We start from the raw sequence: 15,662 nt of genomic DNA, 5'->3' as shown, positions 1-15,662 counted from the left end.
GGTCAAGAGCAATCTGAATCCAAATGCAAAGGAGTTTGTTCCTGGGGTGAAGTACTAAAATATTTGAGTAGACGGGGCCCTCTTTTGGTGGATGTAGCACAATTTCCACACTGTGAAGGCAGTATTAGAAGACTTAATTGTAAAAGCTCTCTCTTGTCACTGTGTTACACTTATGCATTGCCAAAGTTTTGTTAGTCTTGCATGCTTAATAAAAGTGCTGAGACTGTTATTAAGTAATAAGCTGTCAAACATTTACTGAAAATAGAATTGGCCCCATGGCTTGATGTGAAGACAGCGAGGAAAGAAGCACCAGTCAAGTTGTGACAAAGCACCAAATTAAAATGACCTCTAAATCTTAGTGAATTGTCTTTTTTGAGGCTAAACTAGTCCCTTACGGTTAGCGAACGCTTGTTAATGTCTAAACTTTATAAAAATGAGTACATTTAAATTAAGTTCTAGTTGTTAGGCATATTTCTCAGTTCAGACTTAAATTTACATTTGTAACTATCAAAAAGGATCTCCTTTTTCTGAAGAAGGCCTTGTTAATTTGAAATAATTCTTTATAGACAAGTATATCTTTGGTTTACTGAGGTTATAAGGTACTAATCAGATGAGAACTAGTCCTGACTTCGATGGTATTTTATCACGTAAGAAATAGTGAATTCTTCTAATGTTACATCTGAGGAAGTATGTAATTTGAGAATTGCATCTTTTTCTAAGGACTCACTGCATCATAGCTATGCCTATGTGAAGTGCAACATTTGACCCACCATAATCCAACTGAACAAAGTAATGGTAACATGATTTGAGTGGTGCTTTTCCTTGCCTTGTTAACCATCACTACAATAGTCTACAGCACAACTTTTCTTTTAACAAAGCTAGAACAGTTTTGGCTTCTTAAACTTCATACTTGGGTAGGTTAAGCTGCCATACGTGTTCAGTGTGAATAGTGTTTAAGTTGAAAATATTGTAAAAAAATTATATTTTTTCAAAAATATTTAAAAAAATAAATAATAGTAGAACTGAGCTGATGGCTTGTGTTTATTGGTGCTGGAATGCAGACTCTCCTGTGGTGATTGATACTCACTTTAGTGTGGGCTCAGTACTTCAGGACAACCCTGCTGGCAAGATTTGCTGAGAGAGCAGGCTTTATTAGATTCCACAGTGTCAAGTATGTCACTATGCACGTATCTGTCCAGAACACAGCAGTAAAATAAACCCTGTATCCCCTTCTGTAACCCACCTTGATTGCCTCAGGCAGCAGTCAGTGTCAGGGCAGTTGTAGATATCCATGTTAAGAAACTTTTTGGCTGACCAGTATAATGGTAACCTTACTCTAGTATAATCGCTTTTGGCTTCTGCCCTTGATAAGCCATTGCAATTGGTCTGATTGGAATGGTTTGCTATTTTGATTCACCTGGACCATCTCTATTTTCCCCTCACGAGCTTATTTATTTATTTATTTATTTATTTTAAAGATTTTATTTATTTATTTGACAGAGAAAGACACAGCGAGAGAGGGGACACAAACGGGGAGTGGGAGAGGGAGAAGCAGACTCCCCGCCGAGCAGGGAGCCCGATGAGGGACTCGATCCCGGGACTCCAGGATCATGACCTGAGCCGAAGGCAGTCGCCCAACCAACTGAGCCACCCAGGCGCCCTCACGAGCTTATTTATAATATGTTCCTGGCTAATCTTTATTTTGGGATAGGTTGTCAACCATATAGCAATTCTCTGGTTCTACATACTACAGTTCTGCCTCATGGCCCTACTCAGTTGTTGATAATGCCCTCTGCTTTTCTTGAGTTTGTTGGGCTCAAAATTAAAAAGGCCATGTAGTCTGTTCTGGCTCACATTATCCAGGGGCGCGGGTTGGGGGATGGTCCTTTGGTGTGCCCAGGTGCCCCAGTGTTTTTTAATAGCTCCATTAAAAGACAAACTAAACAGGTTTTTTGTTGTTTTTAGTAATCTTGGGGTGCCTGGCTGGCTCAGTCAGTAGAGCATGTGTCTCTTGATCCCCATAGGCTCAAACTGACGACCCCGAGATCAAGAGTTGCATGTTCTGACAGAGCCAGCCAGGGCAACCCAAAATAGGTAGATCTTTAAGCCTTTTTTTTTTTTTTTTTAAGATTTTATTGTTTGACAGAGAGACACAGTGAGAGAGGGAACACAAGCAGATCTTTAAGAAACTCTGAAGCAGAGATAATCCTACTTGACTTTCTTTTTTTTTAAAGATTTTATTTATTTATTTATATATTTGACAGAGAGAGAGTGAGAGAGGGAACACAAGCAGGGGGAGTGGGAGAGGGAGAAGCAGGCTTCCTGCCGAGCAGGGAGCCCGATGTGGGGCTTGATCCCAGGACCCTGGGACCATGACCTGAAAGGCAGACGCTTAACAACTGAGCCACCCAGGCACCCCTGGCTTGCTTTCTTTTTGGAGCCATGATACAGCCAGTCCCCTCAGTCTTTAACAGCTAAGTACCACAGGTGGCACAGCAGGCTGCCAGATGTATGAGGCTTACAGATCCTCTCTCTCTCAAGCTCAGATGGGGCAAATGGGTTCATTTCCACATACTGCCAAATTACCATAGTGCAATGTAACTGGAAGATTATAAACCTGAATTAGAGAGGCACTGTAACCTAATGATAAGAGCAAAGACTAGCCAGACTTCCTGGACGTGAATCCAGTGATCATGGACAAATCACTTAACCTTTCTGTGCCTTAGTTTCCGCCTGTTTAAAATAGTAGTATTAACAGGGGCACCTGGCTGGCTCATTTGGAAGAGCATGTGACTCTTGATCTCAGAGTTGTGAGTTTGAGCCCCATGCTCAGGGTGTAGAGATTACTAAAAAAAAAATTAAAGAGGCATCTGGGTGGCTCGGTTGGTTAGGCATTTGCCTTTGGCTCAGGTCATGATCTCGGGTTCCTGGGATTGAGCCCCGCATCAGGCTCCCTGCTCAGTGGGGAGTCTGCTTCTCCCTCTGCCCCTCCCCCTGCTTGTACTCTCTCATAAATTATAAATATAAAATTATTTTAAAACAAAAATAAAAATAAAATGGCAGTAATAACTGTCTGTCTCAGGATTGTGTGATTAATTAATACACATCAAGCACTTAAGAGAGCCCCTGGCACATAGAAAATTCTGTTTAAGTAATTGTTTTTACTAAGAGAGGAGTGTTCTAGGCTTAGCTCTCATTTTGTTGGAACTTTTCTTGATTGTCAGGGAAACCACATATTAAAACTACTTAGCTGTTTAACTGGAGAGTCAGGCATCTGCATTAGAGGTAGAGATGGAAAGTTTCAGAGCATCAGCTATTCTATTTTGAAGCCCTTTGAACAGATCATCCCATCAGGCCTATGCAGCATAGTTTTAGGGTAATTGAAGTCATCCTGTTTTGATTTTAGGGATTTTTATGTTACCACTACTGAAACAAAGCAGCATATATGAGAGAAATTTCCCTGTTCCTGTGCAGTGTATTAACCTATTTCATGTCATAAAGTGTTGTGGGTTTTTTGGTGTTTTTTGTTTTTTGTGGTTTTTTAGCATATTGGAGTACACTGATGGGGCTACCTGTGGCTAGAGTTTGTGGCTCATGGGCTACAGTTGACCCATTTCCTGCCTACTCAGAAGGCTGAAGGGGTCAATATGTCAGCATACTTGTAACCTCCTAGTGACCCACACCAGTTGGAAAGTTCTGTTCTCATTATGAAATAGCTTAAGGAATTCCACTCAAAATCCATACTTTGACTTTTTACCCAGTCTACCTTTCCCTTGAAGACAATCAAATAGGTCACAAAAATAGAAACTGAGTGGTTTTGTTTTTCTTTGGTTAAAATATAAGAATATTGTGATTTTTTTTCAACCCTCCTTCAAAAGGCAGTCTGAACACACGTCCTACCTTTCCTAGGAGTAATTTTTCAGACTTTGGTGCATGCAGATCCAGTTTGTATATTTTCTGGAGTGTCTTCTGGACCTGGAAGCTGGGTTTTCGACCTTGAAGAAAATCCTTTGAAGACGGGGCAAATAGGAATGTATTTCAGAAAGGCAATCCTTTTTACCATGCTCATCCCAATGGGGAAGTCATAGCTCTTGAGACTGGTAGACATCTCGCTGTTGGCATGGGCCCCAGCTTTCCACTGTATCAGACCTCGTTCCTCTGGGCTCCCTGAAATAGGACAGTGAGGTTATCAAGACCAGCAGCCCTCCACTACCTCCCCTCCATACCTCCACAACCTAGTCCTGAGACAGATTTCTGGAATCCATTGTCTTCATTCTCAAGTATTTTCTGGGACTGAAAGGTTACTGAAGCCATGATTTCTCGGCTTTTAACTTGGCCAGAGCTCTAGGAAACCCTAAAAGATACTGGTTATAATTAGTATCTGTTGTGTATGTATAGTGTGCCAGTCTCTGTGCTAAGGGCTTTAATTTCGTTCATTAAAAATTCAAAAAATTATCTCATTTCTTCAAAACATACCTGTGGAAGGCATATAGGCACTAACATACACATTTTTACGATGAAGAAATAGGCAGAAAGGTTAAGTAATTGTCAACCTACATCTTTAGTATGGGCCTAGCATGTGCTAAGCTGATGAGGACCAACAGTGCCCAGTCTGCATTGGGGGCAGGGAGGGCTATTTAGAAACACTATAGGGGTGCCTGGGTGGCTCAGTCCTTAAGCGCCTGCCTTTGGCTCAGGTCATGATCCCAGGGTCCTGGGATCGAGCCCCGCGTCAGGCTCCCTGCTCAGCGGGAAGCCTGCTTTCCCTCTCCCACTCCCCCTGCTTGTGTTCCCTCTCTCGCTGTGTCTCTCTCTGTCACATAAATAAAATCTATATAAAAAAAAAAAGTCTGGAATTTATAAAAAAAAAGAGACACTATAATCAGTATTACTATTCAATATTAGGATTCCATATTTGGGAAATAAACTCATTTTTATAACATAAACCTCAGAAAGTCAAGCCAAGTAAAGTCTTTGTTGGTAGTGTGGATACACAAAAGATTATTTACATCTAGGGGAATGCTCCCTCAGGTGGGGGAGGGGTGCATGAGGTCTTGGGTGTTTTTGTTTTTTTTTTTTAACATTTTATTTATTTGACAGAGACAGCGAGAGAGGGAACACAAGCAGGGGGAGTGGGAGAGGGAGAAGCAGGTTCCCCGCGGAGCAGGGAGCCTGATGTGGGATTCGATCCCAGGACCCTGGAATCATGACCTGAGCTGAAGGCAGTCGCTTAACTGACTGAGCCACCCAGGTGCCCAGGTCTGGGGTTTTCACAAGAGGGCTGGGGTGAAAGAAGATTGCTGGAGTGTAAATCTAGTGGAAAGAGGTTTCCACTAGCCCCACTAGCATTTGCTGAACTAATTTGTGATCCAAAAGTCACAAAAATAGAAACTGAGTGGTTTTGTTTTTCTCTGGTTAAAATACAAGAATATTGTGATTTTTTTTAACCCTCCTACAAAAGACCGTCGTAACACACATCCTGCCTTTCCTAGGAGTAATTTTTCTTAAGTTTGGGCTGTAGATGGGGAAAGGGCAAAAGCAAAGCAGCCCATCAGTAAAATGCCCATCACACAGAAGAAAGTGTGTGATTCCATGATTAAGGACTGGCTTCTGATTTAGCCAGACCTGGGTGTGAATTCAGGTTGGGTGATCTTAGGCAAGTTACTTGACTGCTCTGAGCTTCAGATTTCTCATCCGTGCACATTGAAGGACTACTGAAGATTATGTGGCACAACATACATGATGATCCTTGGCAGAGATGGTTGCTGATAGGCTGTTGCGTTGAAGGATGGAGATGTGAAGAACTCAGTAAAGCAGTAAGGCTCTTAACATCTGGGTAGCTTAATCCAGCTATCTAGATCACAAAGAAGCCCCTCTGTATACAGCTGTCCACCTGATGCCTTCCATTTTCCCAGATTTCCTGAGCATTGAGACTGCCACGTCCTTGTCTCTGGTCCGCAGCCTGGGTTCCTCTCACTGGGGAAGGGCAGGTACCTCCCATTAGTCCATGGGGTAGCTGCTACCAAGAGTTCTCATGTCATCTTATGCTAAAATCCCTAAAAGGGCCCTGGCAGGGCGCCTGGGTGGCTCAGTCGTTAAGCGTCTGCCTTCGGCTCAGGTCATGAACCCAGGATCTTGGGATTGAGCCCTGCATCGGGCTCCCTGCTCCACGGGAAGCCTGCTTTCCCTCTCCCACTCCCCCTGCTTGTGTTCCCTCTCTCGCCGTGTCTCTCTCTGTCAAACACATAAAATCTTTAAAAAAAAAAAAAGGGCCCTGGTACCTAGGCCCTTCCTGCCCATGCTCCAGCCCTGCAGCTGTGTTTAGGCTGGTAAGTGGTGGGGAATGGAGGGCCATCATCCTGGTACTCCCATCCCTCCTCTCCCTGGACTGATGCAATCTTTAACCTCTGCCCCCACAGAGCTTTCCCTGATCTTCCAGGTCCCCTGAAACCCTCCAACAGAGGCAGTATGGTGCAGTGGCTGGGACACAAGCCATAGACTGCATCCAATGGACTTCGTTAAAATCTCAGATTTGCAACCTTTTAAATCTGCAAATGTGAACTTCGGTGAGTCACTTAACCTCTCTAATTCTGTCTCCTTGTGAAATGGTGTTGACAGTCTCTGCCTAACAGGATAGTTTTTGAGAATTAACGCGAGACCTAAAGTTTCATTCCAGACCCACAGTAAATGTTTGGTAAATGTTAACTATGCTTGTTACTCATTAGAACATGAAAAACTCGTTACTCGTTAATACAACTGGTGGCATTTAGTTTTTATATTTTACAGGGCACCTGAACATGGGCCAGGAGCGTTCTCAGGGGCCCACGCTAAGTATCCTCCACAATCCCTGCAAAAAACCCCGATTCCAAAGAGAATGTTAGGGGCTCTCCTAGTAGTCAAGTGTGACAGGTTGCTGGCATATTTGGAGTGGGTTTTGCCACCCAAACTACTGCTTCATTTGTATCTGGCCTAATGGAAGAAAGCAAAGGCTCCCAAAGGCACCCTTCCACTTGGTGGCTATCAAGAAATGGAGAGGAAACAACCCACAGGGCCTGGGAAAGACTCCCCTAGACCCACCCTCTTCAAGCCCTATAGGGCATGTCTGTGCCTCTGTCCCAGCAGTGTGTCTCCAGCCAGTGGGCACTCCGCCAGCCCAAGTGTCCCTGCTTCTCCTTGCAGGGCCTGCATTGCCTGGGTGCTGGCCACACTTCTGGTTGAGGGGCCATCTGTCAGAGTGCAGATGAGCCCAGCCTAGTCCTGTGTGCCCCTCCCGGGGCTGACCCTTACCTGGCACTGTGTTGTCCAGTATGAAAGCGAGACACCCACCCACGAACATCTCTGTGGTCAGCAGCACCGTCAGAATCTGGTCCACTTCAGGAATGCCTGTGGAATAGGCCAAGGGCCAATGGGCATCTTGGTGTGGTCTGGAGACAGAGCCCAGGGACTTTGTTCCCAGCTTGTTGACTTCTTTGAGCAAGCATGGTGATGAAACGGTACAAATCCCAACGTTCACACCTATAATCCCAGTTTTGTTGTCTTGGGACACATCATTTAACTTCCCTGAGCCTCACTTTCCTCCTCTGTAGAGAGGACAGTAGTATCTGTCTCTGGACGCTGTTGTGCATGTTAAATGAGCACATGTAAAGCTCCACGCCTGTCCCTAAAAAGTGTCTCCGTCAAGGACAGCTGCTAATTCGCTTCTCCGCTTCTGCTTCACACCCAAAGTTGGCCAGGATTTGTGGCTCAGTTGTAGGGTGCCTTTGAGGGAGGGAGCCGTGCCCAGAGCCCACCACGCATCCCCCAGCCCCGGACATTCGGACTCGCGGAGGTACCTGTGTTGATGGCGCCGGGGTTGGACTCCAGGTAATTGGGCAGCGTGAGCCCGAAGAACATGGAAAATCCGAGCACGAACAGGTTGCGGGAGGAGTTCATGTCCACGAACTGCAGGTTGGACAGCCCCACAGCCGTAATCATGCCTGAGGGCGCAGGGTTAACCGCTGGAGCTGCCGCGCGGGCAGGGCGGGCTCCACCACTCCCAGACCGCACGGACACCCCCGGCCCGCACGCGGCACTCACCGAAAAGGGTGCAGAACATGCCTCCCAATATGGGGTCAGGGAGCGAAGCAAAAAGGGCGGTGAACTTGCCAATCGTGCCCAGCACTAGCATGATGCCCGCACCATACTGCACCACGCGCCGGCTGCCTACCTGCAGGGGAGCCGGGAGGGGGGCGGGGTTAGGCCCTGGGAGCGGAGCTGGGCGGCTGGGGGCCCTGTTACGAAAGCGAGCACAAAGGAGCCCAGGCTCCTTGCGGGCAGGACCATTCAGAGACGGGGTGTGGCTGCGGCCCGAGGAATGGAGGTGGGGCTTTGTGCGGCTCTGGCTTGTGGCACCTTGGTAATCCCCAGAACGCCGATGTTGGGGCTCGACGAGGTGGACCCGTTGCCTGTGCCCAACAGCCCTGCGATAATGCAGCAGATGCCTTCGGTGAAGATGCCCCTGTAAGGAAAGGGCGCGTTGGGGGCTTGGTCCAGCCCCTGCCTTGGCTTGGGTCCCCCCCCCCAGGTGGGCTGCTCGCCTTCTTGGGGACTGTGCAAGCTGCAACTATCTGTCCTAGTACTCCCCACTCCAGGCCAGAGGTAGGTCTGGGAGCCAAGAGCCCACGTCCAAGCGCTAGTCCCAGTGCCCCAGAACTTATTCCCTTAGGTGACCCTGGGCTTCAATTTCCTCATCTGTAAAATGGGGTTAAGGGTACCTGTCTCACAGAGTCCTTAGCAGACTGCATAAGAGAATGCACATGGAGGGCCAGGCATGTTGAAGACTGTCAACAACCATAGTTTCCCTTAGGCTTCATTATCTCAGCGACTCAAACACTCAGACTGAATGATGAGAGCATCCCCATTTCATAAGTATGGAGAACGAGGTCTGGACAGTCCAAGTCCACACCTTTGGGACTCAACCCTGTCCCTACATTTGCTTTCTGAGTGGCCCCTGAGAAGATCCGATACAGAAGAGGGCAGGTGGCCATACCTGTTGATGGCATGTACTGGAGGGGGTGGGGCGCCAGCCAGGCGGGCACAAGCATAGTAATCTCCGATGGACTCAATGATGCCCGCCACTGTGGCACTGAACATTCCCAGGACAGCAGCCGCAGTCACCGTGGGCAGGCCCCACTGACCTGGATTGGGGCGTGATAGCGTGGATGCAATGTCGCTGGGTGGGCCAGGGAGGGGACTAGGCAGTTCGTGGGGGTGAGAGTGGGGGTGAAGGGACCTCGAGCTGGGGCAGGAGCTCTACGCTTGTGGGAGCATATTTGGGATCACTTGGAGTCGTGAAGCTGGAGTGAGGCTTTGAGGAAAACACTCTGCCTGGCATACTAGAAATGTACATGTAATGCCAATTATATAGTCAGTGGGATTGGTATCATCGGGGGCCTTGTAGATGGTCTCAGCTGGAGGCAGAGGGGGCCAGTGGGGTGGCTCACAGGGGTAGGGGATGCGGATCCAGGGCGCAATAGCCATGATATCCCCTCGTGCGTCTGTCCGTGCCTGGAAGCCGTAAGCTGTGGGGTCTGAGGGCAGCACATTCGTCAGGGTCAGGACATAGCAGAGTAGCCACACGGTCATGATGGCCAGCACAATCTGAAGTGGGGTGGGGTGGGGGGAGCACTGAGGGCCCTGGAGGTCTTGGTCCAGCCAACCAGCCCCTACCTCAGCCCCAGCCTCTGCCACAACCCCAGCTGCAGCCTTCACCCCTGCCCGAGCTCAAGCCTGGGCCCCAATACCTGCTCTAGCCCCTGACTGGGACCTTATCTGTGCTCTGGCTCTAGCTCTTCTGGGGTCCCGGACCTGCCCCCAACCTTTGCCCTGGACACAGGTCCAGCCCCTGCCCTAGTCCCAGCCCCAGCCGCCTGTCAGCTCCTCACTGGAAACATCTTGAAGATCTGGATGCGGAAGAGAGTCAGGCCCTTGCCCCAGCGGTAGACAGGCAGCAGGAAGGTGAAGTTACGCAGGTACTGGGAGAAGAGGACGATCAGGAGAATGGAACTGGGGGCAGAGGCACAAAGGAAAGATGGCTGGTAGGCTGGGCTAGGGACAGGACATGAAGGGGGTGAAAGGGCAGAGGCTGGGCAAGGATCAGGCCTGGTGCCTGCTCACCAAGCTGAGATGCCCCAGTGGGAGCCAGCTCGGTCACCAGCAGCTTGGAAGACAGAGAGGCCAATGAGGGAGACAGTGGGGGTGACCGTGAGAGGTCCTATGTAGCTGAGCAGGGCCCCAGGCAGCCCCATCAGCCCGATCACCACCTCCACTGTGCTGGACACCATGATTGCACCCTGGACCTAGAAAAGCAAAGATCAGCTGTAAGTCCCTATGTAGAGTCTATCACCTCTACATTAAAAAAAAAAAAAAGCTCCTGGACTGCCTCCTTGAATCCCCCAACTCAGCAGTGGCTCCCCTCCCATCTAGCCCCCTCCTTAAGTCCAGGTCTCTTCTACCCCAGGTGCAAGCCCACCTCTCGTATCCGTGGGTGCCAGATATGAGAGGTGTTCAGGGGAAGACTCCAGTTACCGTAGATCTCCTCTGGGAGCAGAGACAGGGACACACACATGGCCAGGGAACAGAGACAGAGAGGAAGAGAAGATGCTGCCATGAATGCACCCCAGTGTCTGGACTTGGGACAGTTGTCCAGACTTCCAGGCTCCTGGGCCTCCCCTCTCCAGCACAGCCCCCAGAAGTGTGCCCACCTTCTGGGGGGCATTTCCATCTCTCCAGGGCCAGGATGGCTTTGGCTGGGACCAGAAATGCAAAGGCGCTGGCCTGGAACAGCGGCAGCCTGGAAGAAGAGGCACAGAGCGGCAGGGGTGGGCAGGGACACAGAGACAGGAGAGATGGAGACAGAGGGCACCGAGAGAAGGAGACAGAATCACACCCAGAGGCAGAGAAACAGAGGGACAAGGGACAGGGCAGAGCTAAGAGAAGTCACTGCAGCCCCAGGCAGGACTCCATGAATTTTGGGGGCCCAAGGAAGAAAACAGAGTCCCTGCCTCACAACCTTACCCCCTTTCCTTCTCAGCCCCAGCTCCTGCACTGTGAGGAGCCCCATGCAAGGAAGTAGACAGCTCAGCTCTTGCATCCAAGCTCCACTCACAACCTTCCTCCATCCTCCCACCACACAACCGTTTTTTGGCCACCCAAGCCTTGAGCTGTGCGCTCGGGGGCAGGGGGCCCCCAGGAGGATGGGCCGTTGAAGAAGCTCACACACAGCCTAAAAGCCGGGAGTGGGTGATTCTGATTACTCAGAGTAGGGCCTAACAGGGGGAGAGCCCAGCTAAGGGTACATTCCCTTAAACCCACCGACTCCTTGTCTTTGGGGAGCCTCAGGGGCCCAAGGTAGGATCCCAGCTGCCTGGCTCTAAGGCTGGCTTGGGAGTAGGAGTAGCAGGTGGGGGAAGATAGCAGCTCCCCCCTCCCCAGAAGCGCCCTCAGAGAAACCACCTGGTCCTGTGGTGTGGCTCACAGGTGGGGGCAGGCAGCTCACCGGATTCCCAGTGTGCTCTGGATGAGGGTGGTGATGCCCACGCAGGTGAAGATGGTACCGATGAGCTGGCTGACCATGTGCTGGTCCCGGCCCACGCACAGCGCCTCAGCCAGAAGGAAGGGCACAGCGATGGTGCCACTGAAGCATGTCAAATAATGCTGGGGGGGGGGGCGGAGGGCGTGAGGCGGCTCACAGGCAAACAGGGACACCCTAACGATCCTCATGCCTGCCTCAGGGGGCCTGAACCCCTGCTGCCCCTGGCAGGGTGCTCACCCAGACCTGATACTCGCACAAGGGAGTCCCAGAGAGCTACTGTTCACCTCTCTCTTTGGGGTACTAATCTGCCCCCAAGTTCTTCCTGTGGCTTCTGTGGAGTGGGTCCTTTCCCTGTGACTGACATTCTGCCTGGCGGGTGACACATAGTCCCGGGGATAACCTCTCAGGCCCCATCAGACGCCCCTCCCACCCCAGCTCCGTGACAGTCGCTGTTGTTGACCTTAGGTTTCTCTTCCTGTTACCCAAGATAAACTTGTTGGCTAGGAAGGGGGGTGGGATCCTGGGGAGCATGCAGAGTGGGGGTGGGGAGGCCCTGCAGGGAAACCCACCTGGAAGCCCAGCAGAATACACAGGTACCAGGGTGGCACATCCTCAATCTTGTACAACATGTCAAACGTGGGCTCTCTGGGCAGGGACACTGTGGGATCCCTCGTGGAGTTCCCTGCGGAGCCCAGGGACTCCTGCTAGGGCAGCAGAGAGAAGTAACTCAGGGTGGAGTGATGGGCACCAACCAAGTGCATTCTGCCCCAGAAGCAATCAAATGGCCTGAGTGGCCTGTCAGGTCCTCACAACGGTGTCTGAGCCCCACCCTCCCTCCTGGTTCATCCACCCAGCTGTCTCTCGGTCTGGCCACCCCTGGCTCCCTCCTCACATTCCTTTGTGCAGGGATGAGTCCTCTGTGCTGGCTCCTGGAGGCCTTGGGACTGAGGCATTCTGGCCAAGGGGATGGGCCCCTAAGTCAGAAGGCCCCAAGGGGCAACAGGAGGGGGGCCAAGAGGGCTATAGTCCGTGGACAGGCCCTCTTGGGCACACTCTGGTCCTACCCTTGCCACTTGGGGTTCCTTGGGGTTGCCCTGGGGGTGGGGTAGGTGGTCCCTGCTGACCCTCAAGCTGGAGTCAGCCAGTCCCAAAGCTGACAACTGCACCCTCACTGCCACCCACACCCCATCCCCCAGTCGCTACTTGCAGCCTGGGATAGTCACTTTCAATCAAGTTCATCAGAACTTGTGTCTCTGCCTTCCCAGGGGGAAGACATGAGCAGGCCCTCTAGCCCCCACCCAACCCTGCCCCCACCCAGCTCCCACCCATTCCCCAGCACCTGTGTCTGGCCCTCCAGGTTCTCCTGGGCCCTCATCTTTGGGGCACAGGTGTGAGCGGTTCCTGAGGAAAAGAGGGGTTGGCTTTACGAAGGCCAAGGAGGACTTTAGTCCACACATCAGACACTGTTCGAAGTAAATCTGTAACCAGATCCACAGCCCTGATTGCGAAAGGCAGACCTGGGCAGAGGTAACGTATTAACTCCGGCCCGAGTGGTAAAGGCCACCTGAGCCTCGGTCACATTTCCCTCCCGAGCATGCGCCCTTCCCTGCCTGCGCCTGAGCCCGGCATGGGACCTGGTCTTGTTTCCAAGAGAGGGCCAGGGTGGAGGTGACGACAGACACCAAGCCCCGGGTGACGGGGAAGAGAATGGCAGTGGCCCTTAATAGATCACACTCTGAATGAGACTCTTCCCCACTTTTTAATAACAAGTTAATCATTATCCTCATCAAAGTCACTCTCCTTAATGAGGAATGACTGCATGCCCAGCAACTGCTATGTATTCCCGTGCTTAACCCCAGGCCTTAGGCGGTGGTAACTACTGCTGAGGAAACAGATCTAGGAGATGTGATCTGACCGAGGCCATATAGGTAGCAAGATTTTAGAACATCATTCCAAAAACTCAGGTTAGCCTGAACTCCTGAGTGCATGCTATAAACAGCCAATAGATTCAATAAAGGGCTGCCTTTCCCACATGGCCAAGTACCCTCAGTGTCACAGAGGCACAAAACAGAGGGGCTGCTGCAGGAGAAGCTGCCCAGGCTGGCCCAGCCTTGCCTGTTCCCTGTGTCAGGACAACGATCTCCTCCACCACCACCCCCCCGCCCCACATCAGGACTGGCTACATAATCTGCAGGACCCAGTGCACAATGAAAATTTGGGGCCCCCATTCCAAAAGTATTACGGATTTTTTTTTTTGTTTAGTATTATGAATTTTGATACAGCAACAGCAGAGTATTAAACCAGATCAAACCAAACTTTTCTAAGCACAGGGCCCTGTGTGAGTGCCTGTCCTACGGCCGCTGAAGCCTGCCCTGGACTCAGCCTGTCTTTTCCTCCGGGCAGGCCCTCTGGCCTGGCCATGGGGCCCAGAGCTGGCTGAAGGGGCCTGGGGAGGTTCCGAGGAGCTGGGGCTCCTTAGCTGGTGAGGATTAGGCCTAAGGTTCCTGGTTCTGCTCCCCTCTGTGCTGCCCCAGGCCCAGCCCCCCAGGGCCCACCTACTTCTCGGTTGTTGGGCCCACGGCCAGGCCCCGCTCCAAGGGCCCACAGGCAGCCGGGCTCTCCAGCTGGGCAGGAGTTTCATGCTACAGCCGTGCGTCCGTCCGCCTGTCCAACCTCCAGCTTGTCTCCTGTCTGCCTATCTCCTGCTCTACTTCCTTGGCTCCTGCTCCGGGGTGTCCCAAAGTTGTCTGACCAGTTCGAAGCTTCGGAACTGCTCCTTAGCACTTGCCTCCCCACCCCTCTCCACCCCAGTACTCCCCAGGGGTCTGAGCTCCACCCCTTACACTTATGTGCATAGTCCCATGGACATTCAATTCAACCCAAACCATATGCCATCCACATAGAGATGGGGCAGCTACGTTGCACATGGTTTCAGATGCACAAACAAATGGACCTACAACACCCAGACTGTGCTGCAGAGTGTGTCTAAATCACTCCATATAAACACAGAGCCACACAGGTCCGTGTCACACGCTCCCATCTCCACACCCAATACTACTGAGCTCACTGGGTTCCTTGGGCCCTGGCTCTCTTCCTGAAGATGAGGGGTTCTCTCCTGGGGTGAAGGCCAGGGAGGAGGGGCCTCTGGCAGGTAGGGACCAAGTAATGGAATGTAGGGGGCCAGGCTTCAGTACAGCTCATGGACATTGGAGGGGTCAGGGCCTGCCTGGAGCACCCCTATTTCTCCAGCAACAACCTGCCCCCACCCCCAGAATCTGAGTCCCCTCCCAGCCCTGCCACTACTCAGCCTGGGACTTGGCCTGGGCACCTCTTTTCTTTTCTTTCTTTCTCTCTCTTTCTTCCTTCCTTTTTTTTTTTTTAGAGAGAAAGAGCACATCGCTTCTCGGCCTTTTGGCTAAGATCAAGTGTAATATCTGCTCTTATCAGTTTAGAGAGAGAGAGCACACACGCTCGCAAGTGGGGGGGCACAGAGGGAGAGGGAGAGAATCTTAAGCAGACTCCGCCCTCAGCGCCGAGTCTATCTTGGGGCTCGAGCTCACAACCCCGAGATCATGACCTGAGCCTAGATCAAGAGTCGGATGCTTAACTGTCTAAGCCACCCAGATGCCCCTCTTTTATTTTCTAAGCCTCAGTTTCAGTGTCTGTCAGCTGGGGATTCGAGTATCTGTTCTGTCCACCTGCCAGGTCTGTCCACCTTCAGCAGATCAGGGAGATACTCACCAAGGAAGCGACAAGTTAGAGCGTGGCCTACCCACAGGCTCCCGTTCTCAGGTGGGGCCCAGGTGGGGTGCTTTCCTCCATTGCTAAGGAAAGGTCCCAGGTCAAAAGAACTTCTGGGAAAGCAGGACTGAGAGCCAAGATACTGAATCCAGCTGTTCCAGGAACCCTGCCCTGCCCAGTCCCAGGCAGACACCTAGGGCCCAACCCTGTCAGCTGGGGTCAGAGGTAGAGTCCAGAAATTGAGCAGCTGCTGGGAATAGACCCAGTTAGACTAATTTTCAGGGAGGGGCCCAGATAGCTTGCAGTGGCTGAGTAGGCGTGTCTACAAGGTAGTCTGCTCATGGAGTTT

The 15,662-nt window shown here is 51.2% G+C and overlaps 1 protein-coding gene and 1 pseudogene across 3 annotated transcripts; one reads left to right on the top strand and one right to left on the bottom strand.

The window, feature by feature from the left end:
- Window positions 1–1,163: 1,163 nt before the first annotated feature.
- SLC23A1 (solute carrier family 23 member 1) lies at window positions 1,164–15,552 on the bottom strand. Of its 3 annotated transcripts, XM_031025247.2 has the most exons (15): window positions 15,314–15,552; window positions 12,912–12,973; window positions 12,142–12,276; window positions 11,537–11,694; window positions 10,743–10,831; window positions 10,511–10,578; window positions 10,156–10,337; window positions 9,924–10,044; window positions 9,483–9,639; window positions 9,029–9,176; window positions 8,392–8,497; window positions 8,077–8,206; window positions 7,833–7,976; window positions 7,288–7,383; window positions 1,164–4,167 (listed from the first exon to the last, which is right to left on the bottom strand). In XM_031025247.2, exons 2-15 carry the CDS (start codon window positions 12,945–12,947, stop codon window positions 3,920–3,922), a joined length of 1,818 nt encoding a protein of 605 aa, XP_030881107.1. In that variant the 5' UTR covers window positions 12,948–12,973; window positions 15,314–15,552; the 3' UTR covers window positions 1,164–3,919. The 3 variants fall into 3 exon arrangements, with proteins under 3 accessions (XP_030881107.1, XP_006730772.1, XP_030881108.1); XM_006730709.2 differs by lacking the exon at window positions 15,314–15,552 and having other exon boundaries at window positions 12,912–13,183; XM_031025248.2 differs by lacking the exon at window positions 15,314–15,552 and having other exon boundaries at window positions 12,142–12,273; window positions 12,912–13,181.
- LOC115940059 (U2 spliceosomal RNA) lies at window positions 14,968–15,084 on the top strand (annotated as a pseudogene).
- Window positions 15,553–15,662: the final 110 nt, after the last annotated feature.

Source organism: Leptonychotes weddellii, chromosome 7 (genome assembly GCF_054177405.1).
Source record: "Leptonychotes weddellii isolate Sample4059 chromosome 7, ASM5417740v2, whole genome shotgun sequence".
Lineage (NCBI taxonomy): Eukaryota > Metazoa > Chordata > Mammalia > Carnivora > Phocidae > Leptonychotes > Leptonychotes weddellii.
Note: the sequence above shows the minus strand (reverse complement) of the source record. Positions and strands in the feature narration are given on the sequence as shown.